General features: G+C 42.2%; 1 protein-coding gene across 3 annotated transcripts in view; it reads right to left on the bottom strand.

The window, feature by feature from the left end:
• Positions 1-23,536, bottom strand: part of flt4 (fms related receptor tyrosine kinase 4) — a 34,361-nt gene extending 10,825 nt beyond the window's left edge. For all 3 annotated transcript variants that reach the window (XM_028959915.1, XM_028959916.1, XM_028959917.1), the window contains exons 1-10: positions 23,358-23,536; positions 9,942-10,038; positions 8,881-9,155; positions 5,967-6,094; positions 5,666-5,843; positions 4,190-4,329; positions 3,906-4,077; positions 3,411-3,528; positions 3,000-3,175; positions 400-568 (exon numbers count right to left, since the gene is read on the bottom strand). In XM_028959915.1, coding sequence (XP_028815748.1) covers positions 400-568; positions 3,000-3,175; positions 3,411-3,528; positions 3,906-4,077; positions 4,190-4,329; positions 5,666-5,843; positions 5,967-6,094; positions 8,881-9,155; positions 9,942-10,038; positions 23,358-23,415 — 1,511 coding nt within the window. In that variant the 5' untranslated portion in view covers positions 23,416-23,536. The remainder of the gene's footprint in view (positions 1-399; positions 569-2,999; positions 3,176-3,410; positions 3,529-3,905; positions 4,078-4,189; positions 4,330-5,665; positions 5,844-5,966; positions 6,095-8,880; positions 9,156-9,941; positions 10,039-23,357) is intronic.
• Between the last annotated feature and the right edge of the window lie 3,732 nt (positions 23,537-27,268).

Here is a 27,268-nt window from a genome sequence, read left to right as displayed (position 1 = left end):
CGTGGTGAACCATGCAGAAGATGCCATTCGCTCGAGAAAACACACAGTCGCCCTGGCAAAGGTGTCTAATAGCTTAAAGAATTAAACTAACCATGGTCTCTTTAGAGAAAAAGGGAGAACTACGTAAATGTTTACAATAATTATAATAATTTATATCATAAATAAATAGCCACAGGCAACGTAATGTTTGCTATTTCTAACCAACCCCTACGGGGTGGAAGGGGTGGTGACTTCAGGCTGTTCTCCACCATCATAATATGAAACCACCTGATTTATGGTGATTTGTATAATATGGCATGTATTATGAAGTTATGAAAGATGTTCTATTTTATATTTGTCTGTGTGGACGTGCAGCTGAAAATATGACAAATGGGCATTTGTGTGTGTTGTTTGTCTTACGTATTGTGACGGCTGCTGTTGAGGCCGCAGGGGCTCCATGGCCTCCATTTCCAGGTGATGGTTGTCGGGGTGGGCACCCCATATGCCGTGCAGGTAAGTGTCTGCCGGGTGCCCCTGGGGTATGGGTTTGTGGGCGCAACTACCTTCTTCTCGCAGATCTGAGGGGGCACTTCAGAAGCAGAAAGATTGAAGATTGAAAAATAGAGCTGAAGAGTGGGAAGACAATTTCAATCAAACTCAGTGCTGAGGGCATCCCTTAGAATGTCTTATGCCTCCATTTGTCATGTGTTACACAACATTTTTCTTCAATGTTGGAGAAACTGTTATGTGGGGTCCATGATATAAGAGCACGATTTATTTCACACTAACAAAAATCATATGTTCCAAACAGAAAAAAGTACTGAAAAAAGGTGATTAAGTAAAAGTATCTTGCTTTGCTTAAATTCTATGCAAAAAAAAACATAATTTAAAATGTACTTTGAGTAAAAGTTACTTAGTTACTCTCAATTATTTGATGTAAAAAGGGACTACAAGGACTAAAGCAGTCATAAATCCAAAACAGCACTAGCTGTTATTCAACGTTTAGGCAGTATAAATGTACAAACTATGCTCAGACAGCCCCATAAAACCTTTAAGCACAGCTGGCCACAAAAGTACCAGAATTCTGAATTGTATAGTGCAACTCAAACATTAGAATAAAAAAGAGAAAATAAAGCCAAAATCAAAGTATCCAAAACATTGTTGTTCAAAATGTTAAAAAATTATTCATGAGCAAACATGAATATATCAGTTGTCTTGGCAACTTGATATATTTGACTACTGACAAATAAGCTCACTGACAGCAGCTATAAGAAATGAAAAAATGCACTCTGCCTCACAGCCTTTGCCATGAAACTTAAAATTGTCCCTTCTTTCCCCTGATCATCCTTGAGATGTTTCCGCAGCTTAGTTGGAGGCCACGTGTGAAAAAAACAGTTGACTGGACATGATTTGGAAAGGCACACACCTCTATATATAAGGTCCCACAGTTCATGTCAGAGCACAAACCAAGCATGAAGTCAAAGGAATTGTCTGTAGACCTCTGAGACTGGATTGTCTCGAGGCACAAATCTGGGGAAGGTTACAGAAAACATTCTGCTACTTTGAAGCAGTACCCAATGAGCACAGTGGTCTCCATCATTCGTAAGTGGAAGAAGTTCAAAACCACCAGGACTCTACCAAGAGTCAGCGGCAGTGGCCACCTAAATGGAGCAATCAGGGGAAAAGGACCTTAGTTAGGGAGGTGTCTAAGAACCCGATTGTCACTCTGTCAGAGCTCCATAGGTCAAACTTCTAGAAAGACAACCATCTCTGCAGTAATCCACCAATCATGTATGGTAGGGTGTCCAGACGAAAGCCACTCCTTAGTAAAAGGCGCATGGCAGCCAGCCTGGAGTTTGCGAAAAGCCACCTGAAGGACTCTCAGACCATGAGAAACATAACACTCTGGTCTTTGGTGTGCATGCCAAGGGTCACGTTTGAAGGAATCCAGGCACTGCTCATCACCAGGCCAATACCATCCCTACAGTGAAGCATGGTGGTGGCAGCATCATGCTGTGGGGATGTTTTTCAGCTGCAGGAACCCGGGAGACTAGTCAGGATAGAGGAGAAGATGACTGCATCAATGTACGCTCTTGAATGCTTGAACTTGGGCGAAGGTTCATCTTTCAGTAGGACAACAAACCTAAACACACAGCCATTTACCTGCTATAGAACATCCATTTACCTGCTATAGAAGTAACTATAGACAACTATTTTGTATAGATTTGTCAAGAACTGTAGACAATAAAGTAACTATGCAACATATATGGAGGTGTCAGAACAGAAGCTGTGCCTTTCCTTTGGGGTGGGGGTGGGAAGACAGATGCTCTGGTCTGTAACATAACGTTACTTGTCAAACACAAAATTTCGTTACTTATAAGATGATATAACAAAATTGTACTTATGCAATGCTATGCACTGATTCTTCGTTCGATTGTTGTTACAGGTGTACATGGCGCAAAAGTCTGGCATTTTCGCTTTTACCGTCAGGTGTATATATCTGTGGTTTATATATCTGTTAAGGTTGCCAAGTGTTTCAGCTGCAAATGTTGCACACTTTCTTGCAGGTGCGCACGCAGCCATGCACGTCTCACTACGTCACAATTTCAGGTTGCTGCTCAGTCTATGCTTTCATTCACCGCCTGGTGGTTGGTTATTTAAATGTAAATATCACTGTGGCAAATTACAATTGTGATTAAAATTCAATTAATTGTGCAACCCTCCTGTCCGCAGTCAGAGAAATATGCCTTCTTCTGCATTTAATGTTTTACTCAGTAACAAGGGTTTTTTCAGTGTAGCGAAGTAAAATGCTTGTGTAATTAATTAGTTTCCACCTCTGATTCTAAACCCTGGTTTTCCCATTCAGTGCACCTTTCTGTCTTAAGTGTCTCAATCTTCTTTTTGGCATATTGTAAAAAATGTTGAAAGACATTGGTGGTTTAGAAGATAAGGAGATTTGATTGGCAGATGCCACTGATTTTAAAGCCAAATGGTTTATGACGAGCTGCTGCACTATTTACCATTGACGACAAAGGTCAGACTGAGTTGTTTTTCCAGAGAAGCAGCCACGTTCTTCATGACCACTGTGTAATTTCCAGAGTCCTGTTCACACACATCCCTGATCTCCAGCATATGGTGATGTGCTCTCATCCTTTTAAACTCTGGACGTCTGTTGATCAGCTTGCCGTCCTTAAACCTGCATAGAAAAACAGTGATAAATTGGCATTTCTTCTGCTCCCAGACTCCACAATTTACATGGCAATCATTTTGTGCTGACAGAACACTGTAATTAGCGGATGTCAGTCATATTCCTGTCAAGTAGCACTGAAATAATGGAAGTGAAGGACTGGAATATTTGTTAAGGCAATAATCGGATGCTTTGTCTTCAGAATGCTTTAATCTGGTTTTATGCTTCCAAACAAGCCCCTCACCATTCAGTCACAGGCTGGGGATAGGCAGACATCCTGACCAACAGCTTGAAGGATTTGTCCCCAGCAGTGGTTTCCACCACTGGCCCATCCTTGTAGTCAATGCTGATGAATGGCTTTTCTGAAACATATTTAGCGTAACCGTTTGTAAACGACTTATCCTACACAATACTCTTTAATTCAACCAATTAGGTTTTGTCTAATAGAAATTCCATTTGTGGGGTGTTCATTGCTCATCTCAGAATGTAATCTGCGCTCTAAATGTTAACCAGGCATAATTATTATTAAAGCTTAATGCATCATTAAATACTGAAAAACAAACAAGCTCATTCTGAACTTGAAAATGGTATTCAATTTTGTCTCTGTAATTGAAAGTATTCATTTTTGACTTAGACATTAATCCCAAAAATGTATCTGGAAAGAGAAGAGTCTGCAGTATTTTTTAAATATTTATTTTTAAATATTTTATACAATGTAAGGTCCACAGGTCTTCCTCACCATGAACTATCACCATGATGGACTTCTTCACCTCCTCCTTCACGCTCTTAGCAGTGCAGGTATACGACCCGGTGTCAGACTTGTTCACATTGCGAATGGTGAGGATGTTGGTGGCCTCCGTGGCTTGGGACAGGGGCGTTCGGACGAACTGCCGGCTCACGGATTCGTTGACCTGTGGACATTTTCACAGACAGAGCTCTGTTTCATAATGCTGAAGAATTGAAGGTGGACTCCACTCATCTTCTAGGCCCCATGTGTAATAACCCTTTGCTTTAATTGCCTACTGGTTTGCCGGGGTATTGCCACTGAAAGTCCACCGCAGTGTCGAATTCTACCAGCGCCGTGCAGTTCAGAATCAGCGTGTCCCCCAGCATCAGCTCCACCGACTCCTCAGGAAACAGCTTGAGATCGTAAACCTTGCTTCCTGTGGGCCGTGACAGGGATCGGCGTGACCGTCAGCAGAATTCTCGGACCGGGCCGTCCACGCCGTGCACACTCACACACTCTGCCCGCCGTTCTAATTCGCTGAGTAACTCAATCTGGCCCTTGCATGTCATTAGGGGAGAAACGAAGACGGCAGACATCGCCCAGATAGACAAACCTGATATATGCACGGGCGAGAGTCGATGTTTACTCTGTGGTCATGGTTGAGGAGGGGTCTCTCACTCGCCTAAGAGTGATCGGACTGTTGTTTTTGGCTCTTATGTGTGTGGCTTGTAAGAAAGTGAGAAATGACCTCATTCAACAACACGGACAGGGGGTCCCTCAGAGTTCAGCTGCAGTGGGAGGGAGGGATCCTACCGGCGTGCTCCACGCCTGTCTCTCCTCGCTAATGGACATCTACCCAAATGAACTAAAAGGGTCTGCCATGGCGACGCAAAAAGACTGCCATTTATCTCACCTTCATAAAGCAGCACCTCTTGTACTATTTTGGCCATTTATGTGGTGTGGTGCACAGATCTAATAATTATGATATTTTATCCCTATATCCCTATAGCACTAATCCTATTAAGGTGGTTTTGTGAGACAATATTCACTCTGGATCGTTATGAATAATCAGATTTTACAGCTTGAATGAGACTTTTGTAGCTGTATGTTCTGTACGTTCCTTTTCTATGTCAGTGTCACAAATGCACTGACATGCACAGGCATGCACAAATGCACCGACACTGACTTCCACCCACAAAAACGTGGTAGTAGCCTAGTGGGTAACACACTCACCTATGAACTAGAAGACCTGAATGTCTCCAGGGGGGAATGTCCCTGCAACTACTGATTGTAAGTCACACTGGATAAATGCCGTAAGTGTAAATGTAAATGTAAAACATTATATGGCTGGGGAGAAGGGCCAGTTGGGCTGAGGCTCCTATCCCATCTGATCTTATGCATGCAAGTGTTCATTTCAACACCAATCTCCAATTAGATTAAATGATTCAAGCCTTTACATTGTTAGTATAGTATTGAGTATCCCCGTTTGTCAAGTAGGAAACCGGGTTTCAATTCCACCACTGCCCCAAATGACAAAAAGTAATTTATGGCAGTGGTGGCCTAGCAAGTAAGTAAGCGACGATTCCCTTGAGCAAGGAATCGTCCCCACACACTGCTCCCCAGGGCCTTTCATGGCTCCCCACTGCTCACTAAGGCTGACTGGCTAAATCCGGAAGACACATTTTGTTGTGTGTACCGTGGGCTTTTCATCACAATGAAAGAACAATAATTTTCACATTTTCTAATGCACAGTATAACTTTAATACTCTCACCTGTAGAGTGTATCAAGTAGTACGTGGAGTCATATGTTATGCTCGATAGTGTGGCGGTGCAAACGAAAAACAAAAAAGAGATGCTGATGTTGTCCAGAGTTGCTCGAGGGATGGTCCAGCCCTGCTTGTTGTTCCAGGTGATTCCGCTGTCCTCGAGGAGCGTTCGAGGCTCTGCTGCCTGCAGTAGAATGCATGCATCATAGAAGCACATCACAGAAGTACAGAGAACATTTATCACATCTGTAATGTTGTGCGATATGCTGACTTCTCTTAAAAAGCACTGACAAAACACTGTGCTCACCAAATAGAGGGAAACATTCAGGTCTGGGATGGACACCAAGCACGGCACCACCACCTCAGTAGATTCAGTGTAGAAGATTGTCTCCAAGTTGTTCTTTCCATACGATTTGACAAACGGATGCTGAAAGTCTGCAGAGGCATGAACTTGTTAGTGCTGTAAAAAAAGGTTCAATGCTTGCAAAAAGCGACATGACAGGCAGCGCAATGTCACGTGATGAATTGGCAACATAATCCTCTCCCAAGTTTTGCAGTCCATCATAATGTACTACTTCAGTAATAAATGTTATATTACGACACAATAAAAATGTCAAGTATCAGAAATAATGATCAAATATGTCAACAAATGATATGTGAGTACACCAAACTAGGGTTAAACATTTCAAATTGTATGAATAAAATTTCATTCATCCATTATTTTACCCACCCCTAGTCATACGTGTACTGGTCTCTGATACTTGTACTGCTTAACCTCATCATGTCCCTACCGCCCTCCTTATTAAATGAAATGAATCCCTACTCCCATTTTAATATCAACCTCTGAACCTTCAGGAATCAGCATGAAATGAGAGTCTGGACCCTCATTCACAACACTGAAATACTATGATGTGCAGAATTTCAAGAAACTTTTATTTTCTGCCAAACTATTGTCCCCTCTTCTACTTTGCAGCTCAAACTTACATCTTGAGTCAGGAGGCCAAGCAGTTAAAGGGAAGATGGTCTCTGGATGGTACCTATTATGTTTCTACAATTCCTTATTCTAACACCAGAGATTCTTTCCACGTTCAAATCACACAAGGAAATCACTTCAAACTGCGGGGAGTCCAAGCGAAAAGCCGCTTCATCTGGAGGCTTATACTTCTCCCCTGCAGTGGTCTAAATACACAAATGTTAGCAAAAATATACAGATCCCCCAAAAAGCTGCTCTAGTGCACAATAAATCACAGGAGCTGGGTGGAAAAGGTGCACTTTCTGTGTGTGTGTGTGTTTTTTTTACCTTGACAAGTGGAGGACACGCCAGAAAGGGCGGCGAGAGAGAACGGGAGAGCCCTGCTAACTGAAGCCACATGCGGCCCGTCTCGTCCCACTTTACGCTCGCCCTAATTTATAGCTGTGATTTCAGCTGCTCCTGATCAGACCCCTAGTAAGATCTATGGAAACGGTTTCGCCACCTTGTCAGAAGAAATCACAGCGCATTTCACTTGAGTGGTTGAGTCAGCATGGTGTCGGTGCGCGAACGCCACGCACCCCTCCAACCGAAACCCACATGGCCCAGATGCTCTTCAATGCAGAGGGGTGGGGAACTCAGGTCTGGTGGACAGGTCTGGTAAATTTAGAGGAAGCCTTTGATCAAATGGTCACAAATCATTTGGCTTCAGATGTTGAAGACGTTTTCCCAGACAACCTAATCAAAGAGAAGCCCTGGGCTAAGATTCTGGTCTTTAAATTGTCAAAGGAGTCAAAGACAAATGAAAGTAAAAGCCTGAATAACTCAAGTTTCACCTTGGAGTTATGGGTCACTGTAGATCAACAGAAAATGATTGTTATCACCTTTAAACTACAAGCTTCAATAAAACATTCATAAAAAAAAACATCAACTTGACGATGATGATGGCCACATTCACAGGACAAGATCTTCACTAAATAGTGAATAGTGGCTATGGACATGGTGTAAATCACACAATCCCAGCATTATTCAACACCTAGAAGACGTTTTTGGAGCATGTGGGGTGGTAACATACCTGCCTATGAACCAGAAAACCACAGAGACCCAGGTTCAAATTCAACTTACTACCATAGTGTACCCTGGGGGACTGTCCCTGTCCCTGCTGGTTGTAAGTTGCTCTGGATAAAGGCGTCTGATAAATGCTGTAAATATAAATTTCTAACAAGGATCTCTTAAGATGCTCCAGTGCCAACTCTTCCCTTTACTAATTAGCTTGTATGTTCTCTTTATTACAGTTACTGAGACGGAGCCCAAAGTCTAAAACCTGTCCTTATGTGATTAGAACAGAAAGGCAACACTGAAATCCATGTAAATGGCCTGGAATGACAAATATGTCTGAGGTCGGAAAAACAGGATGAAAGTCTCATTATTCCCAAACACAGAAGAGCCGGAATTAACGACCCAACGGCCTTTATTACTCTCAGTAAAGTGTTTAAGCTGCTTTTTTTTCATTACATTTTTTATCCAGTCCTATTTGAAATTACAACTTGTTGTAATGGCTCAGCGGCTCTTGGCAGAAGGAAAAAATAAGCCCGAATCCTAGTGTTGCACTACGGCCTTTGATGTAGGACAGGCGAGGGAATATATTTTTAATGAACCATAACAGCAGTACCAGCATACACTTCCAAGGAAAAGAGAAACATAGGCATAAAACAGCACTGCTGAGCAAAAAGAAAATGTTTGGAGCGCCTGTCTGTAGCCACTACAAATGTTAATTGCACAATAGGGAAAATTGCACAAATCTGGAAAATTCCTCCAAAAACGAGAACCAAGTTGCCATAGAATTCGGTACAAAATGTGTAACAGGAATTTCACATTACAAAGAATATTATGCTACTTTTTTTGTAAAAAAAAAAAAAAAATGTTATATAAAAATATATATATTTTGTAAAATATATGTGTAATGTGCAAAACTTCTGTGTATATATATATATACACACACACACACACACACACACACACACACACACACACACATATATATATATATATATTTTACGATTGCACTTGTGTATACTGTGGTGATGACAATAAATCTCTCGTGAATCTCTTGAATATACTTCAGGCTGGACCAGAATACAATGGAAAAAGTACAAATTCAATTCTATGGAATCATAAATGATGGTAGTTTGCAGGGAAAACATTGACAGAAGTGCATCTGGATTATGAAGGGACCGCAAAGAAAACTGACCTTTGATGAAGACGTACACGCTGGCGGCGGTGGTGCCATCAATGATGGCTTTGATGTCCTTGTAGAAGCAGCGGTAGTAGCCAGTGTCATTTCCGTAGGTTCCTGTCAGCACCAGGGTCTTGCAGTACGGTTTGCCCGGTTGCCCCTCGCACTCCCCGACGCGCACGCCTCTGCGGTCGAGCACGTCGGCCGGCCGCTGCTGCTTCTGCCGGTCTGTCACCTCGAACTTAGTCAGACTCTGATCAGGCCAGGCCCAGTCCAGGGTGTGCTGTCCCCTGAGGTCAGAGAAAGGTCGCTGGCATTGTGAAGGCCGTCTAGCACCTTCCAATTACGCAAGAAATATCTTTCACCCGCATTCTGTTAGAACAAGTCACATAAAAAATAGCAAATAGCTATAGCAAATGGGTGCAAATAGCTCACCAGTAACCTGAATCCCTTACATTTGCATATTCATTGGAATAACGTACCCAGTTCATGACCCCAACCGCGCGTTTAGGTCCCCTCTGCATTCTGGCAGTCGTGTTTGCTGTGTTTGAGGCTCAATTTTCAGGCTTTTTACAAGTTTCCCATTTACATTTGGCATTTTCAACTATTTTTTTAAGCCCTTGCTGCTTTAGTTACTCTAACACTTTCATTTAAACGCAATGCAATAAAATGCTATGTTACGCTAAGCTAAACTAACAGACTTGACCAGGTTAGAGGGATCGGGAATCAGTCCCACAGACATCAGCCGTATTACAGAGTAGTTATAATCTTTAAATACCTTACAAATGAGACTACTCTTGTTTCCTTGCTAAGTTACCAGAGCACATAACACTTTCGTGAATATGCAGGGAACGTGGCCAAAGATATTATTTGTCTTCAAGAGGCATGCTCAGCTACTGGCGAGAAAACAATTTATCCACTGGATATCTTTTTCTTTTTTTTTGGCAGGGGCGGCTGCAGAGATTTCACAGGAATTCGCAATAAATATTCTCTCCACTTTCACTCTCCACATTTCAAGCTTTGATCTGTCATGTAAAGAAATTCCAACATTCCCTGTATCTCGCAGTGTTCTGTACCTGCATGTAATTGTCAGCGCTTCGCCAGACTGAATCGCAAGATCGTCTCCGGGGATGTCAAGGGTGGGCGGGGTCATAGAGTAACCAGCCACCAGACCTGAAAAGAGAGAAGCCAGAAGGAGAGAGGCGTGATGATCGCGCTCCCGCCACCACGTGAACGCCAGACGAGACCTGTCAGAACCCCTCAGGATCACGATCGTTTCCAACCGAGCATGACGGCGGCTCGGATAAAAGCTCTCAAATGTTATTTGGTACACGGATTTTCTTTTAGGCCGTTGGGTAAATCCCTGGATTACCTGAGGAACCCCGCTCGGCTAATTCATTCGCGCCGTGCCCTCCTGACAGTGGGCACATGAACAGCCATTTTTTTTGGTTCGACCTCGGGTTATTGCACCGCTTCGGCGGCGCACATTATCGCTCGGCGCAAGTCACAAAGAGTTAGCATTAAACACCTTATACCCCGTCTGAGGGCTGTTAGCCCCTCGCTGGCCCCTTGCTCAGGGCGCATGGGGTGTAAAAATGCCACCATGACTTACACAGCAGCTGGACGTGGTTACAGAAGAACAGGCAATGCCCTGCAAAGTGGTGGAAATTGAAAGGTGTCGTGTAAGAGGTCAGGCGGGTCCGGGGACAAACTTGGACAAACCTGTAAAGAAGAGGGGGGTGGAACTCCAAAAACCACTGTTCCTGGTCACATAAGCTCCGTACGCAATGCAACACGAGACGTTCACTGTATTCATTATGCAGAAAATAAGCATTTGCACTTTACTTGTTGGCACCCTGGGGGCTGGAAAGCCCCCTGGAGATGCATTCGTTTTCAGTTTTGATGCCTGCTGCAGACAGATGACAGACGTAAGTGTGAAAGGCCCAAACGCCTCATGTTCACAATGCTGATGCTTCAGAGGCACAACTGCAACCCGGACACGACTTAGTAAATGTCAGAATTAGCTGCTTCCGGCTCCGTCTTACAATCACGCTATTCTTCCCTCTTTCCAAACAATGCACAGCAGCTTTGAAGTCTGCATTTGATAAAAGGATATTGTCCAGAAAAAAAATCCAATAAACACAAGAGTCTGACCGGAGACACGTGAATATGCCGAACATACCAGCAACGACAAAAGCAACAAAGCGCCAGACTGCGTGCGATTGGGTCGTGACTTTCCATACTTGACAACATCTAAGCGTGGCAGGGACACGAACAACCCAACTGAATTTTCCCAGCTGCACTTCTAGCAGGGGATGCAGTTTCAATGTATTCTTAAAAAAAAGTTTTTTATTACAAATATTACAAATATTATTATTTGTAGTAGTAGTATTAATAGTATAGCATGTATTTAATATAGAGATTTTTTTTTTAACTAAACATTTTTTTTTTTTTTAGTCACAATTTCCATTGCTACCATTATGTCTAAGGTGATTATTCTTGTTGGTTCCAGGATAGATTTTTTTTTTTAATCTCAGATGAAAATGAACTTGTTTATAACATATGCAGGGAGAATATAAATGTATGATGCCACATACCTTCTCTATTTCCCATAAACATGGATACTAAACACATTTCAACATAGTTAGAGCCATGCAACTGAATGTACTAAAGTTCAGGTTCATTTTCCATTAAAATAACACTAGATTCATTCCAGACACTGCAAATGACTCTGATAACTGGAAATGTCTGTTAATGATGGAATATCTGCATACATATAGAGAGCAACAAATCATTTTAGTTCCAATGGGATGAAGATGTGGTTACTCGTGCAAGTTTGTCATTTTAAAAGCTTCATGGATTATTACAAAAAATCGTAGCACAACCAAAAACATAGTTGCACCGATTAAAAAGAGCAATTAAACTGACCAAGTTCAAACTGTTTGAGTATTTGATGCATCAGCAAATGTGGGTTTGACTACATCATTGTTAAAAACTTTGTGCACTGTTTACTATTGGAACTTATTTCGGTTTGTCCTGGTAAACAGAGCAATTCTAAATGACCCCTTTTAAATGCTAGGGTAGGTTGCTAAAATGCACTTTTGAGAAGCACACCCCTGTTCACCCGCCTTGACCCCCGAACCTTTCCAAACTTCCCCTTGAATAGATACTGGCAAAAAATGAATCATGATCCTATACGCAGTGCTCTTCAGGGAGGCCTGGTATGCCATAACTCCCTAATAAAACACAAAATGAAATTCTGTGGCCTGAAGCTTTGGGTTAATTGTAGCCAATCTTACGGATTATCCAAAAGGAGTCACTCTGAGGACGTTCACACTGCCAGGGCATAGTTGTCTTCACTCAAACAGACGTGTGAAAGCGTCCGTTGGAGGAAGAACTAATAAAGCATTAGGTTCGGAAGAAATAAACAAAATGTGATTAATTTCTCAAGTGGGGGATTGGAATTCGGAAATAGAAGCCCCGCTGGTTCGCTTGCATAAATTCAGGCGACTTCAAGGGCTTACATCGGGGGAAAGATTCCAAAGGTCTACGAGATTTCATACTTCTCTTGCTCCATTTGATACCGTTATTTATGCAGCAGGAGGGACGAGGCTGGGTTTCTGCACGCCCGACCGTTGCAACACGTCTCTATAGATTTTAAACATACGTTAATCGCCTGACTGAAAAATCGCAGCGCGGGCATCCCGCCACGCATATCTCAAATAGCCCCGTCTCGCTTTCGTGGGGCCGTCCGCAGTGGCGTGATGGATACCCCCCCCCCCCCCCCCCCCCCCCCCCCCCATGTTCCTTCCCAGGGGGCCGGAGCTGATTTATGGCCCATTCTACGACGGCCTCAGCGTGAGGCATCAGATCTTGTCTCGAATGTTTCTCGGTTGTGCTTCTCACTTGCCGGGATGACAGTGGTGGGTAGGATATGGGACGGGACTTTAAGCCCGCAGCCCTTGTGCCGTTCAGTAGTTAGGCGGCGGTGCCGCGGTCCCATCCTCTAATTAATGGATCAGATATAACGGGGTCCACTGGGTCAAGTTATTTATTTTATTATCAATTTTTTTGGAGCATAGATTAGTTTCCTCTTCATTCCACATTTGGCTCTCGATAGCTGCAGTGCTGCTGTGTGCCAGATGTCAATCTCTTCCATATGGATATACATTTTTGTCTGACAAAGGCGCACTGTTATGGAAGTGGTCTGGAAGACATACAGCGTTAGTCTGTCAGTGTGTAACATTGACTAATGCATCACCAACTGCAGTGAGTTCACTCCTGGTGAGAGGCAATCGAAGCTACACATTTCTCAGGATATGACAACATAAGCTGCTGAAATGGCCAATTCTTCAAACATTCCTTGTGGACCATAGAAGGAACATTCTTTTAACGCAGAGCATGGGAGATAATCTGTTTTTAATAAATGCTGCACCTGGCCTATAAAACTATATTACACCATCATTAACAGTATATAAATATGAAAGAACAACAAATCTTAAACCATGCTTTTTTTCTGTATTAAATACCGATTTCATATTTCTACAGAGGATTATGGAGTGTTTAATAATGTGTTTCCTGTCTTTGTTGTCTTACCCAGTATAATGCCAAAGAAAACATTTAAATGAATTATTCTAAATGAACTCTACAGGTGCTACCATAGCACACACAACCCAAGAGAACCTGCAACAGGCAGTGCTGTTTGATGTACTTCAGGGGAATATTTTTTATGCATTATATTATAGTTATTATAGTTATAGTGCATTTCAGGTGTGCATAATTGTCACATTGACTACTATTAGCCCGACGTTTGCCTATCAGAGCGTATTGAATAAACCATGGATGAGGGAGTTGGGTGCCTGAGAGCTGACAATGATTGTTATTAGCTCCGACCTCTTTTAAAACACATCATTATTACTCGTCCTTTGGGTGACCGAAATAAAGCCATTCAAACAAAAAGGCTTTAGTTCCTCCTCACCATTTTACAGATAACTACCATGCATTTCAGTAAATCCAGAAAACATATTGGGCAACGTACTGCTCAGTCACTGGAACTCACAGGTTCAAGCCCCACTTACTGCCATTGTGTCCCTGAGCAAGACATTTAACCCTGAGTGTCTCTGGGGGGGACTGTCCCTGTAACTACTGATTGTAAGTAGCTCTGGATAAAGGTGTCTGATAAATGCCGTAAATGTGCACGACGTGACCTTAATAATAACTTTATAAGGCCGTTCAGACCTGGCATTTACATGTTTCTTGGAAGATTAAGGTAAACAACTCTAAGCTGTCCTTAGACTCTGTCTCCACATGCTTATTTATAACATGTACTTCATTTATTTGTTTTTACTTGGTGGGAGACTGCAATGCCTTTCCCGTTGTCACTCAGATGAGCGTGTTTTATGCCAGCTTGCGCTGAGGCATCCTTCAGAGTAGCCCAGAACAGACTTGCTTATGCAGTCGAAAATTTTCTAATTTTCTATGTGTCTTACAGAGGCTGAGGTTTTTTCATTGAAATATTTGATTCATCTTAACCGTCTTAATAAACGTGTGATATTTTCATTCAACTTATTAAACAATTCAATTATTTTTTTCTTTAAAAATCACCAACCTGACTTCAATGTGATTGACTGGATGTTAGAATATGACTGGCATCTGATCTTTGACCTCTGAGGCTGGACTGACACAGACATGACACTGGGGCGCAAAGCGTTATTGCGAGGTTAGCTGGTTAGCATGCTAACTTCATTCAATTTCCATAAAACACAATACACAATTTGCATTACAGCAAAACTGTCAGGAAAATGTGCACTGCACCATAGCCAGAGCTGTCAAATATGGGCACTTATATAAATTAATAATCGTCCAGCTTAAAAGGTCTGGAAACAGCACCGTGATTCACACCACGCTTACAAGGAGACTTAACGAAGAGTTAATGGTTAACGGAGAAAAGTGAAAAACAAGACTTACGTTTCTCTTCTGGTTAAGGTTGTGCCAATCAGAGCTCAAGACATCACCAACAATGACGTTATAATTAAGCTGTAACTCATACATTTTGGCAACAGGGAAATCACGGATAGAAATATGGAAGACGCCCCCCCACCCCCCCACTGTTCCCAAATGTTTAAAACAACTGCGGAAATAGTTGACATTTCTCATCGTCATCACCACTCGCCCGCGGTTGCGGCGGAACTCTCCTTGCCGAGTCAAACCTAAAGACTCGCAACATCGATTCGTCATAGGCAAGGAAAAGCAGAAGTCAAGCTGTCTTGTGTATTTTGCCACGCAGGACCCCCGCAGACTAAAGATAAATCATGCGTGAGCTCGGGTGTGGGTGGGGTGAGCCGGCCCATACCATTTTTCTTCCCTGAGCCCGACATGCCGTGCTTTATTTATCTCTGTAGAACATATGCTGTAGGCCCGGGGACCTAAAAAGGCAATTACAAGGTGAAAGCCTTATTCTTTTGGCTTTGGATGGGAGGGGGGGTACGGAACCTTTGACAGAAACGGATATTTTTCCCACCCCCCCACCCCAGTAAATTTCCTGTTTTCCTGCTCTGCCGATTACTCCTCATCGCTTCCCTTATTTGAGAAGCTGTGAAATGTTCCATGAACCTGGTTTTTTTTTTGGTTTATTGCTGTGCTAATTCATGAGAAATTTAAAGGAACTGCTTCCCACCACGCGTCTAACAGCAAAACATCTTAAAATGACAAGTTTTCAACTAAAACCATACTGTCAAGGTTAATAAGCCAATCGCAGAGCACTATCTCTGCAATATCCTCAGCAATATTTCTCTATCTGGCTCCAAGGTACTAATAAAAAACTAATCAGATTACAGCACTAATTACACATCTTGAATTCTTGCACAAGATGTAGTATAAAAACCAGCACATAGAGCATTCTGTACGAAACACAGTTAATGAAGAAACACACACAACCTGATGTGAACTTTCACGCCACACGAAGCTGTTTTGTACCACTGAAGCAGCACTTATACAATCAAGTGAAGCTTTTTAATGAATATCATCAAATGTTGACTACAGTAGTATTGTTTTTTTTTTAAATATGAAGATTATTGCTATAATACTTTTCAAATTTCTTTCATTTCATGGAGACACCAGTTGGGTGTGTAGAAAATATGGTTCCTCCTGCCCTTTGAGGTTGCTGGGAAGGAAAGAAGGAAAGAGGAGGATACACTTTAAGAGTATTGACACTGGACCTAGTGCTACAGGAAGAACTACGCTGACCGCTCTATACTGACCAAAATGAACTCTGCGCCGGTATTCAGCCGCCATCCATTGACACTCGACCTTTGCTTGTCTGCCTCACCCAGGACCACTTCTCGCAGCATGTGGAATGTGTTCCTTGGCCGTAATTCAACTTATCAGGGACTCTCACACACTCCGCGGCCGTGTGTTTTCAGAAGCACCACCGGCGCGTTCTAACTGCACAGTCCGGTGTTTATTTGCACGAGTTTGATTGAAACCCACCCCTGGAGTGCCACCCTCTATGCCAACATCTGAATGTTGCTGGGAGCGCATGTGACAAAGCAGAACTAATTTAACAAGTCAACCCAGGTCTTTGCGGAACCAAAAGGGGCTCTGGGAAAGAGATCTGTCACTGATTTTTTTTTTTTTTGTATAGCTAAAGAGGGCAAATCCTTTTGAAAACGACTTGGGAGTCAAAGCTGCAAAGCATTATTAACAGAGCGCAACATAAAAGCAACTAGATGCATGTATCTATGTCTTCAACACATGGTGGGTTTGCACAGTTCCGAACAAGGAAGTGTCTGTTGGCACCTGGGTATATGGCCCTGACCACACAGCGAGGCAATTTGCACCAATTACATAAAAAAAAAAAAGAAAACAAACACAAGAGTGCTGGCCTATCAGGGACTGCATTCCACTGGAAGACTGTTTGCCAGGGGCACAACCCGGGTGTCATCTTTTTATGGGGTGACACAGCAAACTACTAAACTAAAACTACTTATTTTCCTTTAGAAATGATGATAGACTGAACTACAAGGACAAGTCATTTTCATAGCTTCCTCCCCAGCAGAACTGATGTTCATGTCATGTACAGTTGCTATCAAGGAAAAGCAAGTAAGTAGCTCTGTGGGGCCAAGATGCAAATAACACCGGGTGTAAAAATTGTGTAAACATTGCTGCAGTTTCCCTGTGTGAAAAGTACACCACACACACCGACACACACACACACACTCTGGATTATTAAATTCCAAAAGTGGAATTTCCAATTAACAGCACTATTGCTCGCCATATAAAAATACGCTTCATAAACTAGTTCAAAGGTCATATGCTGATCCTATGGATGTATTTTGGTATTACAGATGTGTCAGTTTGTGGTATTTCCACACAAAAAAATGGTGTATAAAGGTAGGGCACGCTGTGACAAGGCCGTTCTCTATCATCTTAATCACACAATGCTCAAAGGCGGCACTGGCGCGCTCTGAAATAGCACCGCGTCCGGCCTGGCGCTGGAGGGCAGCCAGGCCAGGCAGCAGACCTCCTCCCTGGTTTGTGGAGTCAGCATGGCGCTCTCTCCCTGCGGACGGCGTTCGTCAACAGGCAGACGAGGATGTGCACTTCGGTCGGACATCAAAACAACAGAAAGAGAAGAAAAAAAGGCTAAGAAAAAAAAAATCCAATTCCCCTTCCCTCTGGTTACAAGGCCAGAGAGACTCACTTTGATTTTTCTTTCATTCAAAGGAAGATGAACCCCTGAAAGTGGTTGTGTGTCTTTGTGAAAGCTTGACTTCCTTGTGACACTCTTCCTATTTCCTGTCTTTGGATTTGGTGTGAAGTGAGGATGTTTTATGTGTGTGTGTATGTGTTTGTGGCAAGTTTCCTCTTCCATGTCCCTGTCCCTGACTAAATCTTCCTGTACCTGGCACGACAGGGCCACCGGACACTTATTGTCTTCCTCTGATTTGTTCTGTTTTAGCTTTTTTTTCTCGATGTCATCAGATTCATTCAAGAATAATTGCCCTCTGGCACGAAGCAGTCTGTGCTGTTCTTGTGCTGCTGTTGCTGACAGTTGAATATAGTGGTGGGGGGGAGTGCCCTGCAGTAACATCTCGAATCAACATCGAATGTAAAAACATGTCAAAAGATCACTCTGCAAACATCTGGTGCCTAGGGTGCCAATAATATACTTCTATGTGCACAGAATCGTAAGCGATTAAACTAAATTGAGGGTTATGATCCGCATTTTCTAAAAATATTTACATTCTGTAATTTGCACATATTATACAATGAAATGCAAGATAGAAGCATCACACTTATGTTTGAAATAAACATAGAAATTTTAAAGCTATGCAATTCATTACACAATTTGTCACACATGGCTAATTCCTCCTCTATTCTTGCACCATCAGGTACAAAGGAAAAAAAAAGTTGGGAGAGAAGGAAAAGTAAATTTGACACATGCTAATGTGTAAAAGCATGCATCTTGGATGCAATGGGATGATAATGCAAAATAAACTGGCTGATTAGCATAGCTAAACTTGCTGATGGCCAATTGTAATACTTCCATTAGCGCAAGCGGGTTGCTAACGATACTTTCATTAATGCGAGTAGGTTGCTAAAGATACTTTCAGTAGTGCAAGCAGGTTGCAACGATACTTCCATTAGCGCAAGCAAGTTGCTAACGATACTTCCATTAGTGCAAGCGGGTTGCCAACGATACTTCAATTAGCATGAGCGGGATGCTAACGATACTTCAATTAGCGCGAGCGGGTTGCTAACAATACTTCCATTAATGCGAGCGGGTTGCTAGCGATACTTTAATTAGCATGAGCAAGTTGCTAGCGATACTTTTATTAGTGTGCGAGATTTGCTAGTGATAAATTTAGTCATGCGAGCAGGTTGCTAGCGATACTTTCTTTAGCGTGAGTGGGTTGCCAGCAATATTTTCATTAGCACGTGTAGTTTGCTAACAATTTTTTTCATTAGTACGAGAGGGGTTTGCTAGCAATACTTTCATTAATGCGAGTGGGTTGCTAACAAAACTTTCACTAGTCCGAGGTGGTAGCTAATGATAATTTCATTAGCGCGTTGCTAGCAATACTTTCATTAGCACGAGCGGGTTGCTAACGATACTTCCATTAGTGCGAGCAGGTTGCTAGCAATACTTTCATTTGTGCAAATGGGTTTCTATCGATACGTTTATTAAAGTGAGCGGGTTGCTAATGACAATTTCCTTGACAATTTACCCTTGGCGCAAGGGTGTTGCTATTGATACTTTCAAAGGCGCGAGCGGGTTACTAGCATTACATTTATTAACGTGAGCGGGATGCTAATGACAATTTCATTAGCACAAGGGTGTTGCTAATCTTTCCTTTCTCCTGTCCAATGGATTCAATTGATGGATTGACTGGCTTGGTTGTTTATAGTTTAATTGCTTTATTTTTTTGGTTTCTTTGTTCATATAAATAAATTATAAAATGTAGCTTATATTTTATTGCCTTGAAATATATAATGATATATGGCCCAGCACTAAAGCAAAGTTGGGGTGAGGCTGGTCAAGGGAATGGTCAGATAAGGTCATGGGGGGGTTAATGAAAAACGACAATACCCCTGACCGTGCCAGCACACTCTTTCCCATGAACTCACCCTGACCTTGGGTGACAGGGCACACTGACTATAGAAATCTAACACCGTCTAAACCACACTAGTGCCCACACTTTACACACTTTGCCCAGTTCTTACACACTTATTTGCACTACATAACTCAATGCACAGTGCTTAATTTAAATATGTGTTAATGAATGAAATTAAAATAGAATGAAATTTATTTATATATATATATATATATATACACACACACACATATATATATATATATATATATATATATATATATATATATATATATATATATATTTTTTTTTTTTTTTTTTTTTTTTTTTTTTTTTTTTTTTTTTTCTGTACCTTCAGCGGCCCCCACTGCAACATTCACAACAAGTCATGAAATCCTATGAGGTGCTTCATGGCAACAGTGCTGTCTGGGCGAAGGATTGCTCCTGCTATAGCTTAACTGCTGGTAAGTGTACAAGAGGGTCTGGCTTATGAATTCTTCAGATTTTCCAAAGGTCCTTAGTGAAGAGGAATAGATTTTAACACCTACCCACACTCATCCCAATGAATCTATGCAGGAGGAAGGACTGTATAAAGACACTGAATTTACAGTATGTGAACTACAAAACAGCAGATTAATGTCTGTTTTGTGTGTGAAAAGTTGTTGTAGAAAAGTTCAATAAAATTCTTAATATTCAGAATTGCATAAAGGATGATTTTTCAGATATCCCTTTCAAAATGCTAATCACTATGCAAAATATTGCCTTACTGGACGCAAAGAGAAGTTGTTGCTCAGCCTTCCAACATCGTATTTTTTGTATGATTAAGTAATGTAACTTTGTGGAATATGCGAGGGTCTCTATATTCCTATAGGTCATGGCCAAGTAGGCAAGAAGCATTAGGACATTGGTGTGTCATATGGTTCTCATTAGTACAAAAATCTAATACAGAAACATATTTCAGTGTTTTATGGCTGAAGATATTCCCTGCTCTGGGACTCTGCTTAATTATATCATTTGTATAATTTAACAGAAACCTTAACATTTTGTTTGACTTTACTTTTAATTACTTTGAAACATATAACAATACTTCTTAATAATAATAATAAGAATACTAATAATAATAAGAAAACTAACATTACCCACCCACCCCCCTCGTCTTAGTCAAAATCCATCCACAAATCATCACACTTTAAATGTTTAAGACTATAAGTAAACACTGTTTAACAGCATCAGGATGGATGTGATCTTCGTGCCTCCTGATCCACCATCCTGCAGGTTAAAGTTCAACCCTAATCAGCCTAGTGGGTAACACACTCGCCTATGAACCAGAAGACCCAGGTTCAAATCCCACTTACTACCATTTTGTCCCTGAGCAAGACACTTAACCCTAAGTTGCTCCAGGGAGACTGTCCCTGTAACTACTGATTGTAAGTTGCTCTGGATAAGGGCGTCTGATAAATGCTGTAAATGTAAAAACACAAATGGCTGCATTTTGAAACCAGCTTAACGTAAGACACAAGGTATGGGTCCCTCTTATATGGAATCATAAATTATATCAACTGAGGAACAAACCTATCAAACTTATTTAAAGGACATCCAGATGCTTTTGACATCTTACACACAACACACCAACACAAAAATGATTGAATGAATGAATGAAAAGCTTAAAATGTCCCGTTTTGGTGGATGGGAAATAGAAAACTGCTCCATGTGAAAGAGCAGAATAGTCCATTAGAAATCAGATATGATGGAAGATGTTTGTTGATGCTGTCATAATTGATCAATTGTAAAAGAAATGTGTATATGTGTGTGTGTGTGTTTTGACTTTGTGTAAGGGCCAAGCCTTTCCCCACGCTTGCTGTGTTTGTGTGTGTTCTTCTCTAAAATGTTTCCCTGGACCAAAGCTGTGAGGAATAACACGTGAAGCATATCTTTCAATATTGTGATAAGCGTTTCTCCATCATCTCCCCCACAAGTATCCGCCTGACCCCCAGACTACAACTTCAAAAAGCTGAAAACAACAAAACAGTACCAACATTTCATAGATTACATGCTCCACTAGAGCCACTTATATCCTAGTCCGCAAATCACATGATTCCACCTATCAAGCTTTAACGAAATACATTCTTAACAGACCACTTGTAATAATATTTCACTCGGTGTGTTTTAATAAACTACAAGGTCAGGTGCCGCCCATCCAACTGACTGAGGGAGAGCACCTGAGCCTCAGACAGGAGGGATCTAACCGCACCACACACACTCTCGCTCCTGATAACAGACGAAGAGTACAACATTCACAACAAGCCACGGAATCCGTTTCAGCGGCCCTCACTGGGTGAGGGATCGATAGGGTTTTTTTTTTTAGGATTTGGATTTTGGTCCTATCTGCACTTCCCATCTGAGATATACCTTACCTACCCACACTCCCCCCAATGGGATTATTGCAGCAGGAAGCACATCAGTGAAAGCGTCTGGGATCTTATCTTTCACACCGAGAAACATCTGATGTGCGAATTCTTCTCTTTAAAATGATAATCACAAGGCAAAATACTGCCATGCTTGACCCAAAGACGAATATATGAGGAGCGTTCGATGTGTCCAACAAGTCACAAGTCAAAATGCACGTTGCCACACAGATTTCCAACATCTTATCATATCTGTAACAAAACCTCTTTATTCCTATAGGTTATGACCAAGTAGGCGAGAAGCATTAGGTCATTGGTGTGCCATATGGTTCTCATTAGGACAGAAATCTCATGCAGACGCATATTTCAGTGTTTTGCGGCTGCAGATATGTCTGTGTTGAAGGAGCCCACCCCTGTGTACCCTCCCTGCACGAAGAAAAAAATCTCTCATCCTTACAAACTAGCCTCTACAGTAAAAACAAGGGTTTGCACTTCCTAGTGTCCTCTGCTTGGGCCTTGGATGCGGCCATGATCCCAAATGGACGTTGGATTTCACAACTTCTCCGGAGATTCAGATGCCCGTTGGCTGAGCTGCGGTCAGGTCTGCAGGTCCGCAGCGACAGTGGGGGCCTTTGCTGGCCTCAGTTGAACACTCTCGGTTTCAGCAGCCTGCGGTCTACGTCACTCTCCCAGCTGCGAATCCGGTTTCAGATGCAACCAAGCAAGCGCACAAAAGCCATGAAATAGAATTCTGTCAAATTACAGCCTGTCCATGTGGTCGTCAGAACAGCTCTTGGCCCATTTCAAATTTCTAAATGGAATCTGGACACAATTCGGCAAATTCGCAACCACAAGCACCATTGTGTATTTTAACAAAAGCAACAACGATGTAGTACAAAAGAACCGCTTAGAGCCAAGCTTAACACACTGCATCACAGTATAACCAGTTCCGGGCACCAAAAAAACACAGCTTTGCCATCAAAACCAAACATGCTGAACGGCAATCATAAATGTTTATGAGCTCCATATTCTGTCCACCGCAGAGCAGGAAATACGTTACAGTGATTGGCACTTGGCTTCAAAGATTTTACATGGTTTTGCCAAAACCATGGCCAAAGGTGTGCAGGAGGAACATTATAAGTTCCAATAATATATTTATCGTTGGAGGACAGGACAGGAGCATCAATATTAAACCAATATCTTTACAGCAAATGTCAAATCATTACAAACACTTCATAACTGTTACTATTACGCTTCCTTAGACATAAATTAAATGATCGAATCGTATGTAAGAGTTTTATTGTAACTATAATTGTATGGATCACTTTAATACTGTATATAATATTTTACTCAGTGATGTAGTTGTCTTAATCGCATTGGAAAAGTTCTGTTTCTTTTGGCGTCGTGTGACTGCGGTGACGTTTGGCACGTCTAAAATGATTAATTTAAAAAAAAAAAAAATCTGAGCCGGCTTAGAAACTAATTGACTCACCTGAGGCGCACGCGATCCCAATCCAAATGTGGCCGAGCAGCGTGAGATCTCTCTTCATTTCCAGAGCTCCGGTCCTCGGGGGCTTCAGATCAGGTCAGTGGGCTGCTGCTGCCGCCGCCGCCGGTGCCGGTGCCGGGTTCTCGTACGCTCAGGTGGGACCAGCAGCTCTGCGCGCCGCCGCTCGCTCGTCCGCGCTTTTCCTGCCCGGGGCGGGGCGGGGCGGGGCGCGGCGGGGTGCGATGGTCTCCGTGCCCGAGGTCCGAGTTCCTCCTCCGAGTTCCTTCTACTTTACTACACGCGTGACGGTGTTTAATTACACCAGAGAACTTTTTTTTACTTTACGAAACATATTGCGTGTCATTTGCACGGTGATGCGCAATTTACGTCTCGGATCAGCTTTATCCAGAAATACTCATTCTTTGGAAGAATATCGGATGGATAAAGGCAGTGGTGGACCTGTAATCGGAAGGTTGCAGGTTCGAACCTCCCACACTGCTCCCTGGCCGCCTCTCATGGCTGCCCACTGCTCACCAAGGGTGATGGTTAAACGCAGAGGACACATTTCGTTGTGTCACCGTGTGCTGCGCTGAAGTGTTTCACAATGAACAGCGTGATCCAGACGTCAGGATGGACGCGATCTTCCACCCTGACAACACACTTGTTGAGACCCTAATTTTCCCCTTCTTTGTTTCCTCTGCAGTACTGTAAATTGTTGCAGGGGTCTAAAAGGCATAGGGTTATAGCTCCAACACCCATGCAATAGTTTAGTTAGTATAGTATAATTAGTATAGTATAAGTATAGTAGTATAGTTGGTATAGTATAATATAATAACATGTGTATACAGTACAGGCCAAAAGTTTGGACACACCTTCTCAATCAATGTGTTTTCTTTATTTTCATGACCATTTACTATGGTAGATTCTCACTGAAGGCATCAAAACTATGAATGAACACATGTGGAGTTATGTACTTTACAAAATAATGTATAAAATAACTGAAAACATGTTTTATATTCTAGTTTCTTTGCTCTGATTACCGCTTTGCTCACTCTTGGCATTCTCTCGATGAGCTTCAAGAGGTCGTCACCTGAAATGGTTTTCCAACAGTCTTGAAGGAGTTCCCAGAGGTGTTTAGCACTTGTTGGCCCCTTTGCCTACACTCTGAGGTCCAGCTCACCCCAAACGATCTCGATTGGGTTCAGGTCCGGTGACTGTGGAGGTCAGGTCTCCACTTTTTGTTAAGTATATAATTCCACATGTGTTCATCTTGCTCCAGGGTTTGAACCTATGACTTTGTGATCTTCTGGTTGATAGGCAAGTGTGTAACCTGCGAGGCTTCTACTATACCCAGACATACCTGAAAGCCTCAATAAGCTGTGATGGGTGCATCTAAAACCTGTCTACATGTAAGAAGCTTTAATAGTTGCATTTGGTGGATGGTCGAAAACGCATGAACGTGAAATAGCAGAGTAGACCAAAAGAAATCAGATCCAGTGGACAAAGCTGGTTTCTGCTGCCATAACTATTGATTTTGTGTAAGGGCCAAGCCTTTCCCCACGCTTGCAGTGTTTGTCCGCGATCTTCTCTAAAATTATTATCTGGACCAAAGCTGTGAGGAATAACATGTGAAGCATCTTTCAATGTTGTGATAAGTGTTTCTCCATCGGCCCCGCCTGACCCCCAGACAGCAGCTTCAGAATCTGAATCAAAACACATCTCTTGCACACAGAAAGAAATGAAAAAAAAAAAAAAACATGAAATATTGGGGAATGTAAGAATATTAGATTCAAGATAGGTTTATTGTCAGTACAACAGTGTACAGAGTATACCGTGTATTGAAATTATGTTTCACACAGACCCCCCCCCCCCATAGTGCAATCATAAAAGAATATATGCATAGACACACTAAACTGTACTAACTAAAACTAAAACTTACATATTATACAGATCTCTAGTAAAAGTAAAAGTAAAACTTTTCTGTACAATGGACAGGACATAACTGGACAACATCATGTAGGATGCTCGTAAGTGGATATGAATATTATAATTTTTTTAATGAGCATTAATCCCTGCCTGTGTCAAATAAAAACAGATGCTAAAATTCAATAACTTGATAAACACTGTGTATTATTGATTACAGACAGCATATCTTCCCCACACAATGTTAGATTGCTAAATACGTAATGTAATTTTATTAGGAGGACTTCCATTGTCCTTCTCAGTTTTGCATATGGAAATATTTTGTGAGATGAGACGAATTTGCCGCAGTAGTAAAATGCATCACCATCCACTATTTGCCCTGTCTTGATCTTTTAGTTTCAAAGAATCCCCCGAAAGCCACTCAGACAGAAATTAGATCCTGAAATGAAGATCTAATCTAACTAATAATTATCGCGCTATTAATTGCTCTACTTGTACATGAAATGAAGGCCGTATGAAACATGGATTTGTATGCGTCAGTGTTTTTCATGATTTCACTAGTGCCCCTACGTTCCACACACACTTTGATCCTCTTGTTCAAAGATGCCCCTGATGAGAGGGCAACAAAAACCCGAGCCAACCAACATCTTCAGGAAACAGCAGGATGAAAAACGGGGAAGTATATTACTTTTTGCTTGTATATGTCCTCACCATGAGAATTGCAGAAGACCTTCTTTTTTTTCCAGTGTAATTGTCGTTGTTGCTGTTGGTGTTGTGTTTTGTTATCGCTCATTAAAAAAGGCGTGATTTCCCAGTCCTCCCCCCTTGGGATGGGGGGGGGCTCAAGGCCCAGGCCTTGAAGAGTAGTGGCTCCATCTGCCACATCCTGCCTTCACTGGCTGTGATCGGAAGGATGTGTGACATGTCGAACCGTCGCCGTGGGGTCAGCCAGGAGTTTTTTTTTTTTCCTCCCCCGATTCGCTCCTCGCTGCAGGATCGCCGATTCCCCCACACAGCCATGCCTGGCAGGGGCGTGGAGACGCGCCTCCTCTCCTCCACGGCTCGGACTGTTGTTGTCACCGTAGATGTTGGTGTCTGTTTTCCACGTCTCTCTCAGGCTGCATCTGTAGTGATTTGAATAATTGCTTTTATTTTTTGCCGAATTTTTGAAAAAGGTTCATAACGTGACCCTGGGGAGAGGAGCGCAGGTTCCTGTTTCAGCGGTGGTCAGACTGGCCAAGCTGTGGGGTTAGAGGGCATCCTGTCCAGCAGGCCCCTCCGAGGACGCTAAAGCCGTCTGGGGCCGCCGGAGCTGTCACAGTGTTTGTTTGACCTCACGCAGGGGACAGGGGAAGTAGGATGCTGCTGCTGTACTGGGCTTTATAGATAAGATGGGGTTCGTCTTCGCTCGCTAGCCCACCTTGGTGGCTTTCGGAGGACGCGGTTTAGTCTGATGTGGCGTAGGACAAATGTTAGCAGCGATGTGAAAGCGTGTTCTGTGCGTGGATGAGTGACGTGTTACATGTCAACAAGAACATTTTTCTTGTGACACAGCCCAAAATTGTGGTTGGCAATTCAGTTGCGAGTCCGATAATTTTCCGGTGAATGAGGGCCTTTAGTGGCTGAAAAGGCAGGATGTGTTTAACTGACGCAGTCCATTTAAATATAAAGTTGTCATTTCAGAATGTTACAAAAGACTACAAACACACGCTGCTCTGCCAAAAAATGCTCCACTTGGTTATAAATAATCAAATAGGCAAGTGCCTTTGATGAATTAAGTTAATTTCTGCAGCGGGCAACAAGTTAATTAATCTTAACTGATGCAGTGCATGCCTCAAACAACCCTGTGAGCTTGAATCAAGCAAATAAAACAACTCACTGAAATTATTAGTAGTTAAAAATGACAAAACTTATTATTAATAATATTATTTACATTATAAAAAAATGAATGGCTGTAGAAAATGGGTAGTGAATAAACTGCTTGTTAGTGA

The sequence above is a fragment of the Denticeps clupeoides genome, chromosome 18 (genome assembly GCF_900700375.1).
Source record: "Denticeps clupeoides chromosome 18, fDenClu1.1, whole genome shotgun sequence".
Lineage (NCBI taxonomy): Eukaryota > Metazoa > Chordata > Actinopteri > Clupeiformes > Denticipitidae > Denticeps > Denticeps clupeoides.
Note: the sequence above shows the minus strand (reverse complement) of the source record. Positions and strands in the feature narration are given on the sequence as shown.